This window comes from Falco cherrug, chromosome 4 (assembly GCF_023634085.1).
Source record: "Falco cherrug isolate bFalChe1 chromosome 4, bFalChe1.pri, whole genome shotgun sequence".
Taxonomy (NCBI): domain Eukaryota; kingdom Metazoa; phylum Chordata; class Aves; order Falconiformes; family Falconidae; genus Falco; species Falco cherrug.
This window is the reverse complement of record NC_073700.1, coordinates 67997881-68025635: the sequence shown is the minus strand read 5'-3', so window position 1 is coordinate 68025635 and position 27755 is coordinate 67997881. Positions and strand designations below refer to the sequence as shown.

The following is a 27755-nucleotide window of genomic DNA, read 5'->3' as shown; positions in this document are numbered from 1 at the left end:
GACAGCATTTTGAAATTCATTCATTTTGCAGTAAGTGGAAAATCTATGGTAATAAATATGTAGGGAACAAAGTTGCATCAATTTCTGAAGCTTCGAAAATAAACTGCTGATCCTGTAAATTTTAAACTCTTCCTAAATAATTCAAAGACATCTCTTGAATCTGATATTCATCTATTTTTCTGCTATGGGAAGTTTTTTCTCAGACATTCAACAGCCAAAAAACCTCAAACCACAAACAGTGAAATAGCCTGGAGTTCTCCTGCATATATTTTTGCATCCCTCCTTTTCCTCTTGGGCAGTGTTTAATTTTTTTCCCTACTTTCAAGCTTGTGAAGCAAGGTGCGTGTTTTAAGGCACAAATTACACTTGCCTACTGACTGGAAGTAAGACTCCTGGAGCAATATTGAAGAATAATGTCCAGTTGGAATGTCTGTCATCCAAGTTACTGGAAAGGGGGATAAATTTTTGAGTAGATGGCTGACAAGAGACCTCACTATTCAGTCTATCAGCGGGTTGAAAGATGTGTGGTAAGCTTTTTGGGGCCTTGACTTATGTTTCCACAGGCAGTGATTGTTATACTGTGTTTTAAATGAATGGAAAACAAGAGGCTTGAAGAGCTTTGATTAGGCCCCATAGTACTTTGGGATAAGCATTCTGTTCCTTACTGTGACTACTGTAATGGGAAAAGTTGCAAAGGGGACACTAGGTCAAAGTTTAATGCCGTGATTTTTTTCTGCCCCAATTTTAAAACATAACTTATTTTGTTTCTACAGCAGAGGTAAGATAAAAATGTTAATACCTTACTTTTGTCACTGCTCAAAAAAAGAGATATAATGAGGTATTAAAAGTGCCTTATGACAAAGGTGAGGCAGTCAGAAATAGGAAGAATTATTTTCAAGAGCTAAATTCCTAGTGTCTGAGGGCTGCGGGAATCTTCAGGGGGTCTTTTTTTCTGTCTAGACTTTTGTTACAGATTTTCTGATACTTGACAACTAACTTCTCTGACCTGCTAGCTTGGGTAGCTGTGAAACAGATGATTCTTAGCCACTGAATAAAGTATTTTGAGATCTTTAGCTAAGAAAACGTTGTTTACATTGTATGCTTTATAGATCAAAATCTGGTAACTGATAGAGCCCAAAAATACAAAATTTATGATCATCAAGTGAAGTGAAGGTTTTTTTTCCCCCCTAAATGTGCATAAATTTGCTCTTGGACCTAAGTAATAACATTTTTTGTCTACAAGGAAGAAATTGTAGGATCATTCATATACTGTCAGTAACTTGAGACTGAATGGCAAATAATAAAAACTGTTTGCTGCTCTAGAGCTAGCTAAGCTATGCAAAAGTGAAAATGCTGATTAATCTAGAGGAAGATGTAGAAGTGGTCCACTTTGTAAAAAGTTACAGGAAAGAATGTGAGGCTTCACAGAAAGTAGATACTGTACAGAGCAATGATTCTTAAGACAGATGTGAAACTCATCACAATTAAGAGCATGAATATTGACTGCAGTGTTAGCCAAAAAGGATATATGATCAGAGGAATATCAAGTAGGACTAGAGAGATTGTCTCTTAGTGCTAATGTGACAGCTACTGGAGCATGGTCTCTGTTTTGATTCTCATAGTTCAGAAAGTATGCAAAACTGCAGATTTTCCAAGAAGGGCAAGAAAATGACTGCAATTGAAACTTGTGCATTAGAAGGAGAGACCTGAAGAGCTGTTGGTGTAGTTACTAACAAAACAGTAAGGGTTTATGTTCATTAATAATTACAGGGAAAATAAATGGTATACTGGCAAGTTCTTGAATGTAGCAAAAAAAGGGGCAAGATGCAGTTAGCGTAATGTAAATATTTAAAAAATATAAACTTTTGTGTTGTTACTATTGGAGTGACTTACTGTGATGATTTTTGCAGGGGTAAAAGTTTTGAAACTGGATGACTTAAAGAAAGCTTTCTAAGAATTGTTTCATGCAGAAAGTTGAACTAGTTGATCAAAGACCCACTGATAGATAAAACAGTAATGTGAATATTTCTAGTTTAAATGTTGCAGATTAGTGGACTTCAAATTGAAAGGAATTAAAAATTGTTAATTAACTTTGTAAGTAGCATTCCTCTGATAGCTTTCCTGCCCCAAGTGGTTGATCTTGGCTTATGGTATGTGAGGATTAAGAACCTGCAAATGTGTTTCATATTGCATTGTAGGATTTCTGGTCATTGAGAATATGTTGTTTTGAGTGCTGTTGTGGGGTAAGGTGGAACTATGATGGGGATCTGTTGGCAGCAGAATTCAGTATTTGCAGGTGCTGGCTGCACTGGTACAATTTTAAGTTTTGTGTGCTTTATCAGTGCATACTTTTTTTTAGGAGCAGCTATCCTAAAATTGCTTTTTAGGATTGAGTATAATCTAGATGATCTGTTCTCTGAAATTTCTTGCCATCTAAATTGTTAAAAATTCATCTGCAGTTCAGTACAATTTATACCAGACAGTATGTAGAGTGTATTTCTTCAAAGATGATTACATGCTTCCACTTTCATGCAGGCTTTTGATGTTTTTCACTGATGTGTATGTTTACCAGATTGGATTTAATTTGTTGGCTGTAACTACACAGCTTCATCTAGTTGGACAGTATCGTGAGTATCTTGAAATTGCTTTGCTGTTTTAGATTTGCAGAATGTGCCTATGACAGAATGTAAATTTCTCCTTAAATGTTTTCTTTGCCAGAAGAACTTGTTACAGAAAAGTTGACATGCTTGTCTCACATGCTTTTTAGAGTGAAGGCCTTTCCCTTCCCCCCTCACCACCTTGCAGCATACGTTTGATTTCAGTTAAATCTGTGAATGTGACAGTTGGAGAGTAATTGATAGCTTCTGTGGATAAAGATTGCTGTTTTGGATGGAGAAATGCTATAGTCCTTAAACTCGCTGTGTGTAGATCATGTTTATGCAGGGTAATGTGAAAATAGATAATAATGAAGCTAAAATTCTCTTCCCCCTCCCCCAAAAGTACGGGGTTACATTTAGAAGCTGGTTTAAGTTTATCAAATTCTATTGTTTCAGTTTCCACGTCTTGTCATCTTATTCACTACAGTTGAGGTTTTAGTTTGTGTACAGAGAATTAAAACATTTAGAATCTATTTTCTTCTGAATTCTGATACTTTTAATTCTGATTAAGTTTTGATTCTGATTTAAGTTTTCACTTAAGAGAAATCACTAATGTGTCTTGCAGAACTTCTTGAAGAGCTGTGCTATAGGCAGAAAGAACTTGTAACATTTATTAAATAAAGCTTTCCTTTAAATAGCCAATAGTCTGTGCCAGGACAGCTTGCAGATATATAAGATAATAAAGTCAAGCTACACAATGAATTAACTGTATGAAAATGTAATGAGGTGGTTTTTTTTCTTGCCTCCATATAAAGTGTGCTGACCTGTCTGGGTATTTTTCTTGTAATTCATTGTGACCGTAAAGGAAGCAGGGAGACTAATTGGACATAGGTTGAGCACTTCACAGTGACATCTGGTTCCTTGCTATCCATTTTTCTGATTCCCGTCCTTAGCTTTGGCTTTGTCTGTGGAGGTGAGAAACAGTCTTAGAGACTAAGATGGCTACAGGATGAGATGAGAAGCAGGATAAACTAGGTTACTTCTGCTTATATAAAGATTAGACTAGTTTTATTTAAATCTTAAGTAAGCCAATATTGAATGGAAATCAGTCACAGATCTTTCTTGCAGTAATTTTACTAACATTTTGAATAAGAACAATAATGATAACGGTTGAACTAGTACAGCTTCTTACTGGGGAGAAAATATAAAGGAATTTTAAAGAAATTTGTAAAATCACATTTTCCTATTTTTTAAATACTTGTTTCTAAAAATGCAGGAAAAGCTGTAAGTTATGAAAACATTGTGTCATTTTTTGTGTTTATATATTTGGTTAGAAAATATGAACTGGTCAAACACACACGGCTAATACCTTCTCTGGTTTAGGAGGCAGTGGTTGAAGGCATATGATTTTGTGGCTCAGGAAATTCCAACTATAAAATCAGGGGGGGGTGTTGTTTTTTGTGGTTTGAGGTGTTTTGTTTGTTTTGTGGCATTTTTTTTTGGTGGGTCCTGTTCATTTGAAAACATCAAATTCCTTCTTACCTTTTTCTTACTTTTAGAGAGTTAAGGTAGCTACTCAAACATGAAAATGGCTCATCTGTGCCTTCTCGTGGGCAGCTGATTAAAGCCCCAAATGCTGCCCTGTTTATGTGGGGAAGAATAGAGCTTGGAGGCACAGCTCCTTTTAGGTCTGTATAGGGCTGGGCTAAAAGAACAGAAATCCCCACCTAGTGGGTCTGAAAGGGGAATGATGTTGAATCACTTTGATAAATTAAGAGGAAGAAAATGTATTTGACTGTGTTATCTTTGTGGTTTTTAACCCCAGATACTACAAATCTTGAGTTTACTGCTACTTGCTATTTTCCCTTGAAGAGTGTACTTCAGAACTGGCACTGTCATTAGTAACTCCTTACAGTTTTGTCTGAGAAGCTGCCTACCAGAGAAAAGCTTGTGGAAAGATGAACTGTGAACATGCACATTAATCTATGCAGAAACAAAATACAATCAGCTCATTAAAAGTGTGTGTTAAAATATACTTTTTTTTTAGTAAAAACTTGAATAATTTCTGGCTTGTTCTAGCGAAATGAGAGCTTCAGATTTATTCTGTAACTGTACCTAAAGATTTGAGAAGATTTCAGTGATTTTGGTTTTGACAGTAGTGCTCTTTAATCTGCTTATTCCAGGAATCTGAAGATCAGCCTCTTTGTTAAAAGAAAACGTGATTTGAAAAAATATCCATAGTAATGGACATGCTGCTATTAGACTTTTCTAGATTCAAACTAAGTTACTGTGTTAAATTACCGGTATTGATACTTACAGAAAAGACCTCAGCATAATTAAACTTTTTAAAAAAACCCCTCTTGTCTGTTTTTCAAACCTGTTACATCTGTTGCTGTAGGAATTTTGGTATCCCTAGCAAAATTATTTTTTAAAAAACTTATTTTTTTGGAAGAGAACCGTTCTGTATTTCACCATATCATAGAAATCTGCTGTATTTAGGCATGTCAGGCTTTCTGAAAATATTTTTTAGAAGCAATATTTACAGCTCCATCCCAGTTGTACAGATTAGTTCCTTTCCCTTGGTTTCCTAGATTTCTTAAATATTACGCTGTTTTATATGCTCCAAAGCAACAGACCTCCTCAGTGCTTTCCTAGGGTAGATGTGTTACTGAGTTTGTTAGTAACAAAGTTATTAATACTTATCAGTAACAAAAACAGGGACAGGAAGTTATGATCTGTCCTGCTAGTCTGATTTATTGCAATTCAAACATACCTATTCACTCCCAAATGTGGAAAAAAACAAAGAATACTTTTTTTGTTAAGGTGTATAATTACAAATAATGCACATCTACGCATAAACTTTCTGTACAAATCAGGTGATGTGCTTTACCTTTTTTTTTCCTGCTGTGTTTATTTCACATAATTACGTTTTTCTGTATGATGGTGTGTTCACATCAGGTGTCCCCCTTGAGTAACATCATTGGGAGTTCAGACCTCTTCTAGTCAAGTAGTTTGTTCAGACACCTGCTGCTGACAGGTTAGCATGGGCTTAATTTCAAAACCACTCATTGCTTTTGAAAGAATACTGTTTCTACTTCATTTAATATGAGAAATAATATGATCCTCTTCAAGTAGTGTAAAGTGTACCTCTTTTACTGGCAGAACACTGCCTAATGATTGCTAATAGTATTTTGTATTGCCTTTTGGGGAATGTTTACTAGGGAAATAAAGTAAGACAGACACTTGGGCAACCAGATAATCACAAAATAGATTTTCTGTTTGTAAACGTAACTTTAGCTTTTGTGAGAGGCATATTTTCCTCTCGTAAGGAAATTCAAGGCAAGACCAGTTGAATTTTAAGCATATATTTAAGAATTATTTAATGCGAAGCGGGAAGAATTGTCTTGTCACCTACTGTGCTTCAGATACTTGAAAACCCTATTGCACAGTACCTTTTTTAAGCAGAGCTAAACATCCAGCCTGAAATTAAGGCTGTAAATCTGTCATATTAAAACCACAACACCATATATATTAATTCTTAGGTTGATCCTTGCTTTCCACCTCCCCTCCCACCCTGAGCCCTGGGCCAGCATTCATTTTTTTTAATGAAGAACTTCTGTGCAGCAGAAATGGATTTGACTTAGTTTTTTCAGCATGTTATTAACATCTCCTCTTCTCAAAAACAGTTCCCAGTTGAAAATTAAATAAGCATAAAATTAAAATCCTTATACTTGTTGCATATCTATACTGTAATAAATACACATGTGGCATGGCACGTCCTGAACTGAGAGAGTAGTTTGTCCAAGCCTAATCATTTCACAAATTATCACGTAACATTTTATTGAGCAATTGCTGAATTTAAAAATATTTTCAATTCAGTATTTTCAAGTTAGCTTGCTCATTTGTAATGAGTTACTAAAAATGTCATTAATATGGCCCTAGAATTAGAAGCAAAGTTCTCTTCAACTGGCAAATATTAATAGCACTTAAGCAGTGATCTTGTATTGAAGTGGAGTTTGGTTCTTGTCAGATAAGGTTATTAAGTAACTGAAGGACAAAGAAGGCTTTCTTGTGTTAGTCTGCAAAATTAGAATAGAACTGAATGAGACAAAATTCTGCATGCCTTTGGAGGGTAGTCAAATTTGATGTATCTTGAGATATGAATTTGAGATATCTGGTTTACAGTTAGTATTCTAAAGACACATTTAAGAAGGGAGATACACAATATCTTTTTTTGTTCTTATCTTTTTTTTAACATGGCTAGGCATTGATTCTGTCACAGCTTTTTTATTAAGGATATTAAATGTGATAGTTACATCTGTGACTAACATTTTACAGGATTGCAGTAGTGTTTTGGAATAGAGACTCCTTTTTTAATCTTTCTACATTTTTCTAATCTTTCTACTCTACAAATTTGTAGAGTTGCTGACTCTAAATGGTGCACGCTTAATTGAGATTAAGGAAATTAAGATGGGGTTAAGTTTGCAAGCAGTTGTCACTGCATAACAATACTTACGTTCAGAAAAAGTTGCAACTTCATCATCCTTATTTTAAACTGAGTAATGGAAACTTTCATGCAAGTTAGTTTGTAAGTAATATTGCATTTGTAGAATCTTCTGCTTAAATTTTTTTGTCCCCAGTAAACTGTCCCCCAAACATTTAAAAGAAAATTGAAAGTTGCCAAACAACATGGCCTCATTCTTGCTTAATCTTACTTTTGCTTAGAGGATTTTGCCAGAGAATTTAAGTTGTCATACCATGCTCAATTGATTGCATCTTCTGAGAGGGAGTACTAATTTGGTGCTGGTGATACATAGGAAAATGTCTCAGAGCTGTGTTCTGGCCCTTGCCTTTTTTTTCCTTCTTCATAAGCAGAAATTATTTTGTACGACCCCTGGCCATACAAACTTCTGTCAGTGATGACCAGTTTATGGTGTATCAAGTCTTTCATAGTATTACTGTGCTATTTGCAGTCTTAAAACATCGGAATACCCAGTTTTTAGAAAGTGTCTGCACTTTGAGCGATTTCCATCTTGCATCACTGAGGTGTATATTGTTAAACACCACTGTTTCCTCCAGTCTATTTATTTTATGTTCTTTGGGAAGCTCCTTGGATAAAATGTAAAAACTGTGACTGAGGCGCACACATGCCCACCACACCCCACACCCCAAATGTTAAGGGATTTCTTTATGCAGCTTTAGTAATCGTTAAGCCTAATTTTCAGAAAGCATTTGAGCATGTGCCTATTGATAATAATGTAACAATACCCCAGATTACTAAAATATTTTTCAGAAATGTGTTGTTAACTACTTTTTCCTCTCAAAACTCAAGGAAAAGAAAAACTTTCTAAAAGTTTGTAAAATGGGAATTATCTACTGACATTTAATGTGCATCAGTGATTGCAGAAATAGATATTCAGGGGATCAGACAGAAGTGAAATTTTTATTTTTTGTGATGTGTGCTGAATATACTTCTACACACACTTTTCTATTAAAGTGAACAGTTTGTCTTTGTGGTAACTGCTTATTATCAGGTGCTTAGATACAAAGTTAGTTTCTACTTAAGATCCAGTTTAAAACCTTAATATACTTTATTTGACATAACCTGAAATGCTGTTCATACCATTCTTGCTGTATTTATGTACTGGAGTTGTTATTTTTTAATAAGAGATCAGACCAATCTGAGGCATGAACCAGTGGCAGTCAGTCTTCTGTTTACTCAGGGGTGATGAGGATTGTGAAGTATTGTTGCCTGAGGTAGAATAATGCATCACTGCGGTGCTGTGAGACTTCCATTACCAAACTTGAATCTCTTAGTACTGCATTTACAGCATGTTCATGGGAGGGCTGGCTGTTCATTTGGGTTCCATGGTGCTGGGGAGGGTTTGAAGGAGGAAATTCAGTCTGTTGCCCATGTGCTGTGTTAATGCATGCTGGAGTAAATGTCCTTACTAGTTCCTGGTAAGGATTCTGGCTGTCAGTTTAATACTTCTCATTTTGTGTGTCATAATGATTAGAGAGCCCCTTTCTGTATGAAGCTCTTCTTTGAGGACAGAAGAACCTCTCTTGTGTACTCTTACACTGTATTAGAGATGTAAATTTTTCTCTGAGCTACAGTCAAGAATGAAAACGTAGTTAAGCTATGAAGTGACTATGACTGTGCAGTTGATTGCTCTCGAATCAAGTAGGTGCCTTAGAGATGTTAAACAGTGTTGAGGATGTTGCTAGCTTTGCGTTAATTTTATTAGGGGACCTGAACCCAAAGTGAGGAAATAGCAAATGTAAATCTGAAGAATTTGTTGTCCACTTAGAGTTCTTAATTTCACATAAATTCAACTTGTAGATTTCCATTTGTTTAAAAGTAACCTTAGTAACTTTTGGGCCTTACTAGAAACGTTTAGGAGCTGGTTGGGACTTGCCTTTATTTAGGAGAAAGAGGCAAATTCATTCAAATTATGCTGCTTACTGCTCTTCAGAAATAAAGAACACAAGTTTTTACAGGTGATGGTAAAATTTTGTGCAGTCATCTGCTTATTTTTGTTTTAATAGTTGAGGTATTAAGGAAACTGCTGATATACTGGGGTTTTTTTGAAGAAGAAAGTGGGTAGGGATTTGTCTAGAGTGTGGTGGCAATGCATGTTGCATCCCTTAGGCTTTTTTGAAGGATGTGACTTGGGACATTAGAGTATTGAATCTTCCAGAAATTCATTGGATTCAGTGGACCTTGTTCAGTGAACCTGATTGTTTGCTGAGTTATGCGTAAGTTGAAAAGTGATTTGTCGCTGCTGCTGGGAGGTTGGCGGAGGGGAGGAAGACAATAACCCCAAAATTTCTTACCTATTTTGCTGTAGCTGTAACAAGGAAAGGAGCAAACTAGAAAGGGATACTTGGGCAAAAATAAGTTTATATCTGTTCTACCAGTAAGGACAACCCAAGCTGTTAACATCTATTTAGACTGAAGTACAACCCTAGGAAAACAGTCTGTCTGTTAGCTGCTGGAGTAGTAAATCACTGAGTTGTTAGAACTCAGGAGTTTGAATTTAATTTGAGCTGTTTTATTACTGCCTTTTGCTTTCCTTTTTGATGAGCAGATAACTGGTTTTCTTTGCAGAGCAGTTTGTACAGTTTGCCCTAAGATTAAACTTCAGTTTCTAAAATAAATTGAAAAGAACTAATTAAAAATAAAAATGTAAGCAGAAGACAACAAAATAGCAAACTACTGTTATGTTATGGAATGTGTAAGATAAAATGTGAAGCTAATCTTCATTTCAAGAATCGGTAATGTCTTGCTTTGAGTATTTCGTTAGTAAAACAATATGAGACCTTGACTTTCATTGGTTTACTGTTCCTAGCTTTTCCTTCTTCTGGTGTTATCTTCTTACTACCAATTTTGAAGAAAAGTTCTGTTATGAAGAAAACTGTATGCTTACAGTATAATTTTTTATCTGTTATTGGTCTTTTGTCCCACTCCATGTATATAGGACTCTTGTTGTGCTTATACTAATATTTTGGACTAATTTCTGTGAAATTTTGCATGAATGGTAACTTGGAGAAAAAAATGAAAACTTTTCTTTACATTGAGAAGATTATCCCATGAATCAAACATTACAGAACACAGATGTTGCTGTTCCAGATAGGCAGTATGGTAGGAGAGGAGGACAGGGGAGGAAATGGGGCTTTGCAAACATTTTTGCTGCTGGTGACTGGTATAAAACATATTTTTGGGGGGCATAATGAGTATGTAATTGGGTAGTTGGGCAGTACAGTGATCAGGCTAGATATTCTTTCTTTTGGCAGAGCACTGTGTGTTCAACTTGGTATGTTATGAATTTCTGGAAAATGTTACTGTGCAGTTGGTGTATTCTCTGAGGTGTTGCTCTACTAGAAAAATTGCAAGTTTTTATGCTTTCAGTTGCCTGTGGAAGACAGCCGTATTTTATTTCAGTACAGCAGGCCACATGAAAATGCAGTGAAGAAAAATTATGTTTTGTCATATTACTTTTACGTGTGGCAAATAAAAATGACCATGATAGGATGTTCAGTTACTGCTGAGACGTTGGGTATCATGTCCTGTATTGTGTCCTTTCTTTCCTTCCCATATGCAGAACTTTATATTCTGCACAAAGATTTGCACTGAAGTTACAGATGTCAGTTGAAATACACTTCAGACATTTTAGTTTAGGCTTATCCTAGTTAGATTTCCATAATTTTCGCTTTTAAAACAAGTCTTAATTAGCTATCCCCATAAAATACCACTACCATAAACTAAATCGCTGATAAATTTTCTCTGTTAAGAAATAATTAGTGTCTGTCAGTTGAGCAGTATTTGTTCTGTTGAGGAAGATGAGGTTCTAATACTGTCTCTAGCTTAATGAATTTGATTGCATATTAGCTAAGAGTTGGAACATGGAGGCATAGAACAGTATGTATGGTGTTGAAACAAGTGGAATGAACTTCCTTGCTTTGCTGCTTCTCTCATTGTTTCTTTCCATACCCCTGGTTTCTGGGCACCGAAGGCAGTCCTACAGCCCTTCTTGAATCCCTGTTCCCTCTGGAGGGAGCGAAGGGGTAGACTGCCTTTGAGTTCCAGTTACAGCACTCTTTATTGCTAGGGAGAATTTTTTATGTTTCCTGCCCAGCTGGTGAGCATTTCTAAACTTCCCTTTATATTATCTGACACTTTATATTACGGACAAAAGGAAAGTTAGGATATTAACGAGGTATTTATCTGACTGAAAAGGAATCAGAAATGCTCTTATCTATGTTGGGCTGTATAAAGTTAACTATTGTATAGTGCAGTACTGTAGTGCTGCAACTACTGTAATTTTACTGTTTGTGCCTCGGTAGAGTCTTGTGTGTGAGTGGAGGTTGTGTGAACTTGTTTACTGTCTAATTTCACAGTGTACATTTGTTTAAAGATATCCCCCCCCCCCCCCCCCCGTTTACTGATCTGGATGTTTATGATACTGTATAACGTTATGAGTAAAAAAGAGTTATAATTAGTCTGACACTTGGATGCCAGAGGATAGTGTGAAATGTACAGTGATGTATTTGACTCTAATGTATGTTAGCTGGTTACAAATGGATGCTGTAGGTGCTAGTAAGGAAAGAGTTTCTGCTTGTTCTTGAAAGACAGCAGTGGATAAGGGAGGGAGATCATTTGCTTTATTAGAGCAGTCTGATCCTTAGCTAACTCAGAATTCCAACTTAATTTCACAGAATTGAAGTGGTGTTAACGGAGACATTAATTAAATGTGATAATTACTAGAGAAAGCTGACTATGCTATAAAATGGAATATTCTTATTTCACTCTGTTACGTTTGTTTTCCAAGTCCAGAGTAGTGTTGAACCCTTGTTGCAGTTCAAACTGCCTTGGATTCAGCAGTTGGGATCTGGAAACCACTTACAAAAACGTTAAATTGAGTCTTGGTGTGGCAGAATCTCAAATCTGTAGTAGGCATTAAGTCACTGCCTGGTTTTTGAATAGGTTCCCAGAACCAATTGCTTTTTGTGCTTCTGGCAGATTTTAATGCATTAGTGAGGAAGATGTGATTTTTGTTTGAAAAACTTGAAGATAGTTATGATAATTTAACCTTCGCTCTGACCTGTCCTGTGACCTGTTCATCACTAGAGATAGTGTTATTGAAGACTTGCTCATATGGTTGCACCACTAGAGTTTTATGTAACTGCAGTGCTGGTGCCCTTCTTGGCCATCTTCCAGTTAGGAATAGCTGTTTCCAGATTTAACTGCTTCCAAAATAATGATTAAGCTGAGGAAAGTCACAGTGATGGTGCAGTAAACTTTTCCATGGGAAGTTCTGTAACTGAACTGGAGGATTTATAACAACAGTGTGAATTTCCCTGTGGTGCATCAAAGATGTGTATTTATAATTGCTAACTCTGAAGGTATGCTAATAAGCATTTTAAAAACAAGTCTTTTTTCCCTCTTTCTTGAAGAAAGTGGGACTAGTGAGGAAAGTCTAACCATAAGAGGAAGGCTGAGAAGTGCTGTAAGGGAACGTTTTGAGGGACAGCAGCGTGCTGTCTACCTTATCACTCCTGTTTCTAGGCTGTGGTTTAATCCTAGTGATCCTGTTCTCGTGATGTACTTCGCCAGGCAGGCAACTGGAAGACACAGAGCTGGTGCGAGTCACAGCCACCTTCAAATGGCTCAGGAGTTAGGCTTTGCTAATGGTGAAAGCTAGTGTACGAGTAAGGGGAACCCCACTTCTTTTAGAGGTAGACCTCCACTTGTGAATTGCTCTCTATGGCCTTTTAAAGATCATTAGCAACTTTACCTGGCAACCTGAGCTGGCAGTGCTTGCTTGTCTGGGTTGTCGGAATGTCTAGGGGACTGCTATGCTAATATGTACTTTTTTACACTGAGGCAGCAAGATTTTAGTTGTGGTTGATTTGGTGATACAGTTTTGGTGGTTGCGTATGGTCTTTAAGACCTTAACTTGTGTGAAGTGCATAAAACTCTTGTTCTCCCAAGTATCATCTGCTTTGGTCTTGGAAGCTTCCCAACAGCAAAAATCAGTTTGTTGGCCCTTTTGTATGCTTGTTCCTTGAAGTTTGGGTACTGATCCAAACGTAAAGCAGTATTATGCATAAAATAAAATGGAGGTATGGGAGTGAACCTACACCTGTAATTAGGCTGTGTAATTGTCCTAGACACCATTGGGTACGTATTTATGTTTGGCCCTTGTAAAAGCCCCCGTAGCTTGTCCTGGCAACCCGAGGCAATCAGTATTGCTGGAGTAGCCATGATCCATTTTTATGCAGCTGAGGCCGGCCCAGGTAGGGCAGGATCCCAGACTCGAGGTGAACCCACGGGTGTACAGCCGGGAGTTCTGCTAGAGGGGCCGCAGCTCAGTGCAGAGAGGCCCAGGGGCTCTGTATGAAGAAGGGGCCGCATGGGCGTTTCTGCTATCGGGGCCAGCTGTAGGTGGGTGTGACTGCTGCAGCAGCTCTGATACCCGAGGTGTTCTGTGGCTCAGTACTGGGCCTGGGAACCAGGGCAGCCAGGGAACAGTGTGAAATGGTGGGGGGATGCTGCTGAGCTGTTAGACCACGTGGGGCTGAAAGTCTGTGCAGTGAGTTTGAGGGCATTGTTTATAGATTGGACAGAACTGGCTTTAAAGGTTTTTGTTGATTTAATGCGTACATTGTTTGCTTCTTAACATGTTTGGAAAATGTGTGTTACATTAGATTCATTGTGGTAGTGTATTTAGACCACTATAATATTTAAAAATCACCAACTACATCTCCAGTATGCTGAACAAAGTGTGGTGTTACTGCATCCATGGTATGGGATTACAGGAAATGAACTACATTGGTCTTTTCTGAAGTTTTGAAGTGACTAATATCAAACTTTTTGAACAAGTCACCTGGTAAACGTTTGTCTTGTTTTTTCCTTTAAAAAAGGAGATGAATTTACCTCATAATAGAAATGAACTAATATGTCTGCATTAAGCAACCTACAGAAACCCATGAAGAATTTTTAATGGTTTTATCTGAAGAGTTTGGGAAGGGTATAGTAAATAAATAAAGACTTAATGGAATGATTAATATGAAAATACTAACCCAACTATCTCACTGCATAATCAGTGTCTGAAAAAAAATAAGACTGTTGATGTGACTGATGGAGGAGTACTGTCTTGTAATTGTAATATACTTCTTGTATACATTTAGGGGAATTAGATGTGCCCGTTTTTATAGATGTACATTAAAGTCTAAATTCTGGAGTTTTCTAATTTATATAACGTGTTAAAGTCACATCATTCACTAGAAGCTCAATTTTTTGTTGGTATTCATGTGTCACAAACATGTGATGGTGTGACTATTGCTTTGACAAGCTTAAGTTACTCCCCCCTCCCCCCGCCCCAGTAAGTAATTCCACTATTCCACCTGGCTCTGAGCATGCAAGATACTTGTAGTGTAGGACTAATTGTCCAGCTGTCCAGCCCTTGGACGGCTGCATTTGAGGACAAGTCTTTTTCCTTTGTTTTACCTCCAGATCTTCAAAGAGAATGACATACAGTTTTAGCCAAAATAGTGTAGGAAAAGGTTCAGAGTTACTGATGGTTCAGGTTGCAGTAACTCATGTGTTTGCAAATCAGTCTTTAACCTTTGTAGGCTACTAAACAGATTAGTCATGGTGTACTACTTTGCTTTTGTGATGGACTGTTTTTCTAACCTGCAGGGTTAGAGGCAGGGAGGAAGAATTTTGAAACAGTAATTTTGTCATCTCTTGTACAGTCAGAAGGATCAGAAGATAGAATTTGCATTGTAATCTCTCTCATTCTGTACCATGGTATATTATTTAGCCATGTTCTACATGTGTAGCTCTCGAAAGACTTTAAAAAAGACCACCAAAAGTATTTGTTTTAATGGCTCCATTGACTCCCACCTCTCAGTCCACTAACAGTGAACTGTTCTGTGTTGTAGTTGCCTTAAGATGCAGTCTTTGCCATTTGCGAAGCACTTTGACTTCATATTTAGATATGACCACTATATAACATATAAAGCTAGTGGTGCCTAGTGTATTATTTCTGGGTATTTAGAAACTTCTCAGTAGGCAGAGGGAAAATAAAGGCAGGGAGAGTATTGTGTTTAACGTATCTAGGTTTTTCCCTGAAATGTGTAAGAAACTTTTTTTTTTTTTTTTTCCAGTTTGGTGTGATTTATGTGAACATTTAAAACTTAGAAAGTGGAAATCATATAATGAGGAATGGAAGTTTTTTTACTTTCTTAGAAATTTTTGAGGAATGGGAGGCCCTAAGAGCAGGAAATTAAAATAAGGTTGCAAGGGGTTTAATGGATGGCCTTGATTAATTGTAATTAAAACTGTTCAGCTGTAATTGGTGACTTGAGCTTAGGCACAGATGTAGATGTAAAAGGTGTTGAGAGTTATCTCTCTTCCCATTCCCCAGCTGTTCTTTTATGTTGAAGTGTTTTCATGGTAAGGAAGAAAACTGGATTACCTTGAGAAGCAGTTGTTAGGGAGGCCAGAAGTGGCAGTTTGGGAAATGCTTCTTTTGGTATTGTAGATGTCAGTACCTATATTGCAGGGACTGAAGTGCAGGGAAATTAATCTTTGTGCATAAACAGAAATAGTTACCTAGAACCAGTTACAAGTAGTCTCAAAAGGGTTAAGAAAACAGTGTTGCTCCAGTGAACTTAAAACATGATTTTTTGTATCTAACTGTGTAGGCTGTTGATACATCTAATAAAACTTTCTGACTTAATGCTGAGGAGAAAAATGTCCTTAATTGCTGAATTGACATGTTAGGACTCCTCCAACCCTCAAAAATTATAAAGGCTACTTGTTTGTTTGTAGTGGAATGAAGTTTGATAGTAAGACTAGTGAAGGAACATACTACATTAGTGTAACTAGAAGGGGAAAGTGAGCTCTGCACTGTCTGAAAAAGAAATACACATATGGTCTCCTGAAATACTTCTGCATGAACTATGCTCTGGTCCAGGCTGTGGGCAGTGTGCCTTCTACCTTCCCCTCTCCTTTTCCTTTCCACTTCCTTAGAATGCAGATGGTTGATTTCTTTGAAAATATACATGTTGAACAGTCTTTCTTTTTTCCTTTAGGGACCAGTTACTCTCCACAAGAAAATTCACATAACCACAGTGCTCTTCATAGTTCAAATTCACATTCTTCTAATCCCAGCAATAATCCAAGCAAAACTTCTGATGCAGTGAGTATTTGTGATTAGGATTCATCTCTGTGTCACCCCATTCATACACACTGAATTTTCATCATTTTGTCTAAAACAGGCAGCATGTTCATTAACTGCTTCGTTGAGTTTTCCAGTATCAGTCTTTATTTTGTAAACACTCTGTAAACCCAAGGAGCAGTTGTTATATGTTGTAAAACTATTCTAATTGATAATCATTAGAGCTTTGAGGTACCTGTCTTGAATTTTTAAACACCTGATTATTTAAATGCAGTAAATACTGAGAAAAATATTTTCCATGAACTTTGTTGGTAAATCTAGAGAAGACATTATGATCATTATGATTTTACTTATTTAAGGCACATTACACATTGTGAATTTTAGTCATTTTATTATCCAGGTTTTAGTAGTTAGGGTGGTGACTGTTAAAAATTGCACTGAAAACAGGATAGCTAAATTTTTGAAGTATACAAAACTTTGAAGAGATAAGTTTTGAGGATGTTCTAAGGTGCAGGAAACTAATGTTATCAATATTGGTATTATCGTATCCCACTAAACATGCTATTAGATGTTGTTTCAGGGTTTATGGCAATAAAACAGGAAGCTGTTGCAGAATGCAACAGAAGTATAGTGGTCACATCTTTTAAACTATCAAAATGAAACAGTCGTTTAGAGGCAGTGTAAATGGAAAGCAGTAATGTGGTGCATGTGAGGATGCCATATAGTTTTTTAAATGGTGGAAGCTTTTAAATTTGGACAAATGACTACTTGAGAGTTTTAATATACAACACTCTTTGTATTTTAAAGGCTTATGATTCTGCGGACGATTGGTCTGAACACATCAGCTCTTCAGGCAAAAAATACTACTACAACTGCCGAACAGAAGTTTCACAATGGGAAAAACCAAAAGAGTGGCTGGAAAGGTACTTGTGTGTGTCTGTTCATTGTATAAAGAAGAAATTTTCTTAAACTCATTTAAGAGCAGTTGAGCTTATCTAATAGATTACCGCTCTAAAAAGTTGCGGTCCAAATCTACTGTGCTCCTACCCTTACCATGACTTCTGGCACCTATTTTATCCCTTGGTGATCCAGAATGGGAAGAGGAAGTATAGTTGGTTTGGGTTTTTTGGGTTTGTGGGTTGTTTTTTTTTTTTGGTGAGGTGGAGTGATTTGGTTTCATTTGTTCTGTTTTAGGGATTTTTTTATTTTTGTCTGGTTTGTGTTTGGTTGGTTTGGTTTTTTTCCTTTTGTTCGTTTTTGCAATGTTAGCTGAACTGGTACATTGGGGGCTTCAGCAAGCACTAGTGTAAAGAACCTGTGGCTGGAGTTTGCCAGTGCCAGCTGTAGCAGCAAGCTCTTCAGATAGTTCAAAACATGTCATGTAACTTCATCCATAGAAAGTGTTGTGTTATGTTATTAGATGATGCAAGTTCTTATTTAACTTGTGTTTTCTTTTCTTCAGAGAGCAGAGACAAAAAGAAGCAAGCAAAATGTCAGTTAACAGTTTTCCAAAAGATAGGGATTACAGAAGAGAGGTGATGCAGGCGACAGCTGCCAGTGGGTTTGCTGGTGGAAGTATGTAGTTTTTTTTTTTACAGTAATATATTCTTGCCTGTTTGTATCACTGTTTTCTTTTCCAAACTTAAAAAAAAAATAAAATCTCTTTCCTTAGCTGTTTTTCTCACCTTGTTATATAAAAAAAGCCAAAGTGGATAGCATAGACAGCTCTCCCAAATGTTTCTTAAAATAACTTTGAGCCTTTAATAGTACAACACTTGTTTAATGCTGTTCATAGTGGTTCTCCTTTTTGTAGCTTTTACTGCCCAGCTTAGTTATCTTTATAAGTAGTTACTGAAACAACTTGCACAGTTTATAGTTGGACTGTTGTGATCATTGAAACCTGTCCATGTCACATTCTGAGCTTAAAAATAGAGATACAGATCTCTTCTAAAACCTTGATTTCACATCCAAAAATAATAAGCCAATTTAATGGATTATGCTACTGGGGTTTTCAGAGGTTTGTGTACATTATTGAAAGCATATTTTTACCATGCCAGTACTCTTAGCAAAACCTTTCCTGGACTATGAATTTCTGTTACTTGGAAATTTTGTTCCTGATACCTAGCTTTAATCTTTGTCAGTTTTTTCTGGGAAATGGTTGTGCTGTGAGATGCTTTCTGTATGCTGATGTACTTTGGGTAAATTTGTAGCATGCTTCTCAGGATAGTTTAAAAGTAGAAGCCAAAGTATTTACCTTCGCCTACCCCTTGATTGGAACTTGACAAGGCAGAGATGTATAAAGGGCTGTTCTGTGTATGCTGAAACATACTGCATATGCTAAAACATACTGTATGCTACAATAAGATAGAAATGCATTTTGCAGTAACTATTTGTTTTGTGACAGGTGAAAATCTAGTAATCAATAAAAAGAATTACTCTGTATTTGCTTGGTATGTCCCCTGTGTAGCATATTTTAAAGTCTGTGATTGTGTGACAAATGCAGATTAGTCACTCGTTTACTATATAGTTTTACTGAATTAATTCAACTGACAGTAAACTCTTTGTAGTAGTACTCAAGTGACTTGAAGAGGAATCTTCGAAGGCTAGAATTTGAAACCATTACATTATACTCTGTGTTCAGGATTTTCAATGAATGAAAGAAAAATGGCACAAATTATCTCTTCACGCTAAATGTAAGATGGAAATAATAGATTTTGATTTAGATTTTTTAGGAAACTTCAAAAGTTCACTTGACTGTAACACTCATTATAAAGCAGCCTTTCATCAAAACACAGTGCTTAACCGGAGCTCTAAATCAAGCAAAGGTCAGAGAAAATGCATTTTGTCAGTGAGTAGAATTAAATTTTGCATTTTTTGATGCTGATCTACTTGAGGCTTTTTTAATCATAAGAAGTTCAATCAGCTCTAGTTGTTGATATGCATCTGTATTAATCGGTGTCACCGCAATCTTAGACAAGTTTCTAATTTAATGTTTTTTTCATTCATGCAACGTTACTCGGGGAATCCTGAAAAAAGTGGAAGACAAGCATTCCAGCGACACCAGTAGTATGCTCCCACAGAATATTTTATCTCAAACAAGCAGGCACAATGACAGAGACTACAGACTGCCAAGAGCAGAGACTCACAGTAGTTCTACTCCAGTACAGCATCCCATCAAACCAGTGGTTCATCCAACTGCTACCCCAAGCACTGTTCCTCCTAGTCCGTTTTCTCTACAATCTGATCACCAGCCAAAGAAATCCTTTGATGCTAATGGAGCATCTACTTTATCAAAACTGCCTACATCCACATCTTCCATCCCTGCACAGAAAACAGAGAGAAAAGGTATGTCTGATGAAATTCCTTCTAGTATTTAAGATGATGCATTGCATTTGCATTGCTTGTTCAAAGTATATTAGTTCTAGAATTTAAAGATATTTTTCTTGTTGACTGTGTGTGTAGAACCTGATTACTGTTTGATGTGTTTATTTTCCCTTAAACCATGTCTGCTATATCTTACACAACTTCAAATTGACACTGCAGTATTTACTGTTTACTTGCTTATTCTGCAAATTGTCATTTCAAATGATAATTTGTAAGATGTATTTTAGTAGGACATGTTTAAATTTAAATTTAAATCCCTCATGTTATTTTGGATCTTTGCCATTATTTGAGTTCTTAACATAGTTACACCATTTGAAAGTCATTTTGGACCATTATGTTTTATGAACTGCTGTTACTGTTTGGAATACCAGTGTCGAACTTCCAATAAACACAAGTGCAATTCTTACAGAAAGCAACACAATTTTCTACATGTCTGTAACACCTGCTTTTCTGTTTTGATCTATGTCTTGTGATGTACTGGATCTTCAGTTCTAAAGCTGCTGGAAGTTTGTATTTCTGTATAATACGTACCAGAAACATTTAAAGTCATCAAGTGAAGATCAGGACTTTACTGTGCATTGTTTGTGACCCTTCAAAAATCTATATTTTAGTTGGATTTACTGCGTTATTAGGGAAGAAGAGCTCAGGAAGATTGTGAGAATGGAGATGTGTGTTATTAGTAATAGTGTGATACTTGGGTATAGTTGAGTTCTTACGAGTGTAACATTGTGTAAGAAAATTCTATTTTGGGCACTTTGGGAGGAGAAAAAGTAATTTTTGATAAACATGTCTGGGTTTAATTTTAAATATTGCATAATTAGTATCACACTGAATTCTTTTTTGAAAGATGGCTTGTTGCCGTGTTGATATTGGGAAGTCTGTGTAGTTACAGAAGAGTAGTGCAGTGCTAAAAAGAAGACCAAAAAAGACTCTTGTCTGACATTGGTCTTATACTCTGTTTGCTTCCCTGCTTCTGGTTTTTATTCAAGAATTCCAGCTTTTACACAGGGATAAGTGCACCTGACCATCCAAAATAGTTAAACAGTAGCATACATTGACAAATACTGCAGCGTAATAAAATTGTGCATGTGAAGATATTTTGTATATTTTTCTTGAGACTTTGTGCAATTTTATATGACCTGGTATGTGAATGTTGACTGTAAGCTACAGAGGAACAGAAGATTTTCAGCAATCCTTTTTCTTTTCAACACAGTAAAGGAAGAGGTATGGTTTACTGGTTTGTGCTTGGCTTTTGAACCAAATACCATAGTTCCCTGCTTCAGTTCAACCTCTGTTTTGATTGCAGTTTGATGCACTTTTAAACATGACAGTGCAAAGCATCCATGTCAGTGTTTTCTCCTTTAGCGTATCCTCTATATTTTCATTACTGTCTTTAAAATATACTCAAAAAGAAAACCCCTGTTATTACTCATTTCTGGCATTGATTCCGATTTGGTCTGTGATCAGACTTCAAACTGAATATTCTTTCCCTGCTTTACCGCACACCTTTATTAGTTGCTTCCAGTTAAATTGAGCAACTGGATCTTACTCTAATTGAAGGCATTTCCCGTTGTGACAACCGCTACAAATGTTGAGTTCTACTTTTTCTTATATATGACATTTGACAACATACGACTGGGTACAAGTAGTGAAAATGATTGCACAGGGTGGTCTTGACACTGTAAATCTTGCTTTAGAATCTGTGTTACCATGGATGGTTCCATGTTAAATAATCACTTAATTTCTGTATCCTATGTAGTTGGGTTTTTTATTTTATATTAGTTAAATGGATAGATTCTCTGTAATGCTCATGCCTTGACGTGTTTCACAACGCTTCACTGTGAGCAAATGTAATACTTCACTGAGCTTCAGACAGGGTGGATTACAGAAAGTTAGTAAGTAATTAAAGAATCAGAATAGATGAATATCAGTCTTGAAATACATATTGGAGAAAATGTGACTTCTCACATGTTACTTGAATTTACCTCTTTTCTTACAGAAACAGAAAAATTCAGTACAGCTTATATTGTGATAAGAAATAATTCAAAGAGTATATTCAGTCATCTTACCTTTTTCTTTTTTTGTGAATGTTGGACTTCCTTACTGTTTTAAAGAAATTTGATCAGTAAAATTTCTGTAGCATTTTACATATTTAGATTTAAAAGAAGAGAGGAAGCAGTGCTGTACATTGGGCTGTTTTTGGGTAGTTTGCTTCTGTTACTCGTTCTCCCAGAGGTGACTCTGAACCTGTAGTACTATAGGTATGCAGTTTTTAAAGTATTTGTTTGTAGCTGTTACATAAAATGGAAAAAAAAAAAAAGTCATGAGATACTCAGTTTAAACAGTCTTTTAACGGTATCTTTGTAGAATTGGAAAATAGTTTGAAAGGTTTATTTTTGCACTAGTGAAGCAGAGAGCCTTTGGTCTTGTTCTGTTCACTAGCAGTGCCATCCCACTTATAAAAAGAGGTAAAGCTGTATTTTTCGCTTATAAAAAAATAGCTTGGTCCAAATGACTGAATATGTGCAGTAGTCCTTGCCTAAATGAGTTCGTGCTTCTTGTCAGTGTGTGGCTGGTAGCCTTATGCCAGCATGTATGTATCACCGTTTTAATAGTTCTGTTCTTAGTGTGTATTTTTTAATGCACTAATAGTTATGAACAACAAAACAACAAAAAAACACAAAAACCAACAACACTTTTCAGCTCAATCTCTTTTGCTGCAGGGGTATGTTGTAGTCCCACAAGGAGATTGAATAAAATCCCTGGCTGAACTATAGCTCAGCTGTTAGCAGTAGTCCTCTGCCCTCAATGGCTGGCAGTAGTGGAGAGTTCCTGGGGAACTATTTGACCTCTACCCCATGGTTTGAATGTTCCAGTCAGAATCTGCTGCTTCTGTTTGTGCTCACTGTGAGTGCTTTATGCAGGTAAAGTGTGGGGTTGCTTTTCCTACTTTTTGGCTGCTTTATCTGTAGGGCACGTCACATTTTCCTATTTCTAATTCAGTTACTGAATGAAATGTTGTATTGTCCATTTCTTAAGTGTGTCTGTCTGTAGGATACTTCTTCTCACACCTCTCCTCCAGGTTGCATCAGGGAGCGCTTCTGTTTCTAGTGCAGCAATACTCTTTTAACATTTTTCTGGAGAGAACTGGGCAAGCTGGCCAGTGCAGTGTTGGGTGGGTTGTGGCCCTGATGCTGGCGGGTTAAAGTAATTGGTCAGTGGCAGCTGAGCTTCTTCCTCTTCCTTTTTCTTACCCCTGCGGTTTTCTTGTAACAGTTGCTGGTCTTTAGCAGTCAGTTATTAACATTGCTCCTGGTGTCATTGCAGCCTCTTTGGCTGAGTTTTGCAGTTTTAAGTGTATTAGTCAATTCATACAGTGGTTAGGAAAAATTACACTAGCAAAACTGTTAGAGGTTTCCTCCAGTACTTTATACTTGTTTGAGCATTGCTATTACTCTTATTTTGGCAGCAGAGGCAAAATACAAAACTTGAGTTTTAAGACTGGAGTAATTCAGATGAGAAAAATATGGATTTTTTTTATTATTTTAGATAATTTAGGCGTGTTTGAGAACCTAGCAACTATTGTTGCCATAGTTTCATTTGGGCAAATGTGTTTACAAAATGTATTGCTTTTAAATATTCGTATGTTTTTGTGTGGCTTAAGGTCCTTAATAGATCAGAACTGAACTAGGTAAAAAAGGTGAATGTGATTATCACTGCTTAGAGAACTTAGTTGGTAGAATATACACTTAATCACAGACTAATGTGTTATGACTCTTAATCATCAGCAGTAAGTCAAGCAGTTCAGTTAGCTGTTCTAGGTGGTAGTTGTTCAATCAGTGTAGCAGAGGTGAGGTTTATGGGGTAATTGAATTTCTGAATATTTTGTAATGCAATTTTCCTCCCACAGAGAGCACACTGAGAACACATGCACGAGTTGCTATCATAGCAAAGATACAGCTCAAGCTCGCAATAGAATGATTGGTTAATATTGTAGTGTTGAATCTGAAGGACTTTGACTGCATTGGTTCTGTTTTAAACGACATAAAAAAATTACATCAGTAGTAAAAGCTATTGGAACACTCAAGGGGGGTCACGCTGATAATTCAGGAATTAGCCAGTCAACAGTAGTGAGTAATTTCTGTGTCATTAAAAAAAAAATCTTTGTTGAAATAAATCAGCTATCCATATGTGCAGCAGAATAAGAGCAAGCTATGTATAGCAGTATTTTAAAGCTGCTTGTTTTATAGGGAGTACTAGTATGTTACAGTCATGAGAAGGACTGTGGAGGAAGCTAATGCACAAAAAATACATTTCCTCTTTTTGTTTCTTCTTTTTCCCCACTCGCTTCTCTGTTAGGCTAACATGCCTGAATAATTTGGCACACTGTGCAAGAAGGGAGTGAGCAAGTGCTAGGATCAGGTACTTAAAGGATGCCAGCAGATAAAATGGGGTGACCAAGACAGAAGAGATGTGCCGGAGTGGTGCCAAGCTCTTTGTTGAAACAGAGTAGCTGAACAGACAAAAGACTTAGTTTTTTGCTGCCCTGTATTAAGTCCAGTCTGAATAACTTTATTTTAACTGTAATATGCAAGGCTGAGAATTTCCTTTCAGAATGACATTCACTAGTGGAATCAGCTGTTTGCTTAGGAGTAAAGGTTTTTGTCATAAAGGGGCAGAGATCGGTGACAGCAAGATTCAGCAACACATTAGTATACTACCTCAAACTGAGAAGCTAAGCATTTGCATTCTTCTGTCTAGGTTGTAATTGAAGAGCACTGTGGCACAGCTGCTGAAGAATACTTGAAATATTTTTTTCTGCAAGGATTATTTGGCCTTGTTATTAAAAAATCCACACTGCTTAGAAATACGGAGTGTAGTGTTTCCATTCTGAATTGAATGATGTTTCTGGGGCAAGCAATAGCCTCCAGTTCGCTTCAGTTCAAATACCTCTTGGGGAAACCTGCAACAAAGATGCTCCTTTGTCATACAAGTTCTTGTCATAGAGAATACTGACTGATAACTTGGACTTCTTTTTGTCCAAAAGATGTGATAGCAGGTCACACGCAGAAAGCTCTTTCCTAATCATTGTGGTCTTCAAAAGTTATTTTAATTACAGAAAGTTTTTTTCCTGCTACGTTTTAATGTAAAACCAATTAATAGTTCTCCACATGTAGCTGTTTTTGTTTGCCATCGGATTACATTGTTTTCCTTTCCCCTTTTTTTTGGATGCCTTTATTTCTTGCTCTTTTTTTTTTTTTTATATATCATTAAAGTTGATGGTCCAGAAACTTGTTTAGTTCTATATTATAGTTCTGTATTTAGGCTGCATCTAATTAGCATGTTTACATGATTGTCAGAAAGTGCACTGTATTGTCATATTGTTGCAAGGGGGTGAATGGATTTGGTGTTAGAAGTTTTCTTAAAAACTGCAGAAATGGAAGCTTTAATGTGCTTATTAGCTTATCATGGAAAAACTAGTGCACAGTCATATTTTTAAAATGATAACAAATTTAAAGAATAATGGATTTATTTATTCAGAGGAAGAGCTAAAATGTAAATTCAATTAAAAGTTTTTAACAGTTCAAAAGATTGCAGCAGACTATGTTCTGCTTTTGGGTTTATATTATTATTATTACTACTACTACTACTAAAGTTTTCCTTGGGACTTTCATGATAATAGCTGAAGTCTTATGTAAGGGTGAAGAGTCTTTTGCATAGCATTTGTATGGAAATTGGTGTTGATGATAAAGAGGCTGCAGAGTTGCCCAGCCCAACAGAAGGCGGCAACTTCAGTCACCATCTAAGACTTCTGCAGGCTTTGCAGCGTAGTTAATCTTTTCTTTAAGAATATTTTTTTTATATGAGATACAGACCAGATTGGCAGTTTCTGTTTGTAAAATTCTCGTTGAAGGTTCAGAATTAGTCTTGAGTGATGTATTAATGGTTCAGGTTAGGTTTATGAATGACTGTTGTGTAATCCAAAGCCTTACTCTGCAATAATATTGTAGATAGCTTGTTAATAAACATGAACTTTAATGGTGACACAGGTGTAGAGTCCGGTGTATCAGAGCTGTAAAACTAAAGGACTTAGATTTGTGAAGAAATCAGTATGCTGTGTTTCATGTTGACTGTTTTTCATGATGGTTGAGGCTTCAAATGCATTTAGAAATTACAGGACTCTGTAATTCTAAGCATATTTTTTTAAAATTCCTAGTTAATTTTTCAACTTTTTCAATTCAAAAGGAAGTAGTATTAAAATGTTGAAAAGTAAACTTAACTATGTGGCAAAACATGCAATAAAACAGGTCAGAAAAGGGAAATTAAGGAATAAAAGGGCAGAGTGAGAGGTTTCTGCTTCTGTTTGTGGGAAAAAGCAGGGGAAATGCACACACACTCCAGTGAGTGGCATCTGAGGATTTTTGTGAAACAGACATTTCATCTTAAGGAGTTTTGGCTAGTTCTGTTAACTTTAAAGGTGCAACTTGAGAGTTCTGTATAGAGTCATAAATTAAACCAGTTTAAAACCTTTGTAATTGTATTACACAAAAATGGATATGTAAATATTTAGAGGTTTTGTTTTATCGGCAGTATTTCTTGGATTTATTTCTGTGAAATCAAGTGTCCAGTCTGGAAGCCATGGAATAAGATAGTTTGGTTTAAAATTAAAGTAATTAAAGTTATGAGTATACAGAGCTAATCTCTATCTGCATTTTTTAACATGTTTGTTTTCATCACAAAGGATTTTCCATTTGTAGACAAGAAAATATCCATTCAGGCTACTTACTACAAAAAAGAAATACTTGTATTTCCACAAATATTTTTTACATTTTGGGGGGGCAGAAATCGGTTTATACCCTTTATTTCACTACAAATAATTTAAATTACTTAGTTTGTGAAATGCAGTGATGCTCTGAGCATTCATTGTACTCTCTATCCTCTGTGATATTAAATAACAGTTACAATACAGTGTATACGTAGATAGTCGTGATCATAGAGATGTGTTTTTTCATAACTTTTGGACTGTTGGTTTTGTAATGTTAATAGTTTCAAAAGATTAGAGTGTTAGTGTTGGACGCCATCCTTTTTTCACCTAATTTTCTCTAGGTGTTTAATCTGTGTGACTGTACATAAAATACCTTTCATGGATATATTTTAATACATACTTAAAATACGTGCAATAGTACAGCCATAGAACAGTGTCCTCATATTGTCTAAAAGTAGTAACTGGACTGTGTTGTGTCGGTGTGATGCAGTTTGCATTTTTTGCAGAGAAACTCACCCAAACTAAAGTACTTTTGCAGGCCTCTTGGAATTTGATGATTTTGTATGATACATTTTGAGTCCCTTTATTCAAGAAATGACTAAATACCCAGAACTGGTCCTAAGATTTGTCACTGCATTGTTAGCTTGAGTTTGCCTTTGATTCAGTTTATTTTGTGTTCAGAACTGCAGCATGGGTGACAAATACCTACAGCTTTTGGTATGGTGGTGTGGTTTGAAGCTCAGGTATTGCTTATGTGGATTAATAATACAGTAGTGAGTTGCTTCTTTACTTAAAGTAACGATCTAACTGTGAAGACAAGCCTAACTACATTAAATATTTTTTAAACTACTGATGGCAATTGCTTAGTATTTTTCCTTATGTTTTGTTTGGTTGTAAATAAGGGTGTGTTGTTGGGTTTGTTTATTTGGTTTATTTTGTCAGGTTCTCAAAACTGTAGGGTAGGAGATTTACACATGTAAGTACTAACATGTCCTGTTGTGCTTAATTCCCTCACTTATGTCTGTTAGTGTATCTTGGTGTCCTTGTTTGGAGTATGACACATCTGAGTACAGTTTAAACTTTACATGTTTTTGTTTAGTATGATAAGATTCTTCTTGGCTTGATGTGTCTTGACTTGCAGTTGTCTTAATAAGTTTACTTTGAAGACCATAACACAAGATTTTGTATGTAATACTTCTATAACGAAGACTTAATAATGACTTAGTATTTTGAGGGGGAGCTAATCAGTTGTCTTAGTCACATGTTACTGAAAACCATATAAAAATTTTGTAACTGCTTTTTATTTTTTATCTTCAG

The 27755-nt window shown here is 36.2% G+C and overlaps 1 protein-coding gene across 4 annotated transcripts in view; it reads left to right on the top strand.

The window, feature by feature from the left end:
• WAC (WW domain containing adaptor with coiled-coil) overlaps window positions 1–27755 on the top strand; it is a 63545-nt gene that overhangs the window by 9685 nt on the left and 26105 nt on the right. For all 4 annotated transcript variants that reach the window (XM_055709963.1, XM_055709964.1, XM_055709962.1 and 1 more), the window contains exons 4-7: window positions 16203–16309; window positions 17096–17211; window positions 17751–17863; window positions 19325–19633. In XM_055709963.1, coding sequence (XP_055565938.1) covers window positions 16203–16309; window positions 17096–17211; window positions 17751–17863; window positions 19325–19633 — 645 coding nt within the window. The remainder of the gene's footprint in view (window positions 1–16202; window positions 16310–17095; window positions 17212–17750; window positions 17864–19324; window positions 19634–27755) is intronic.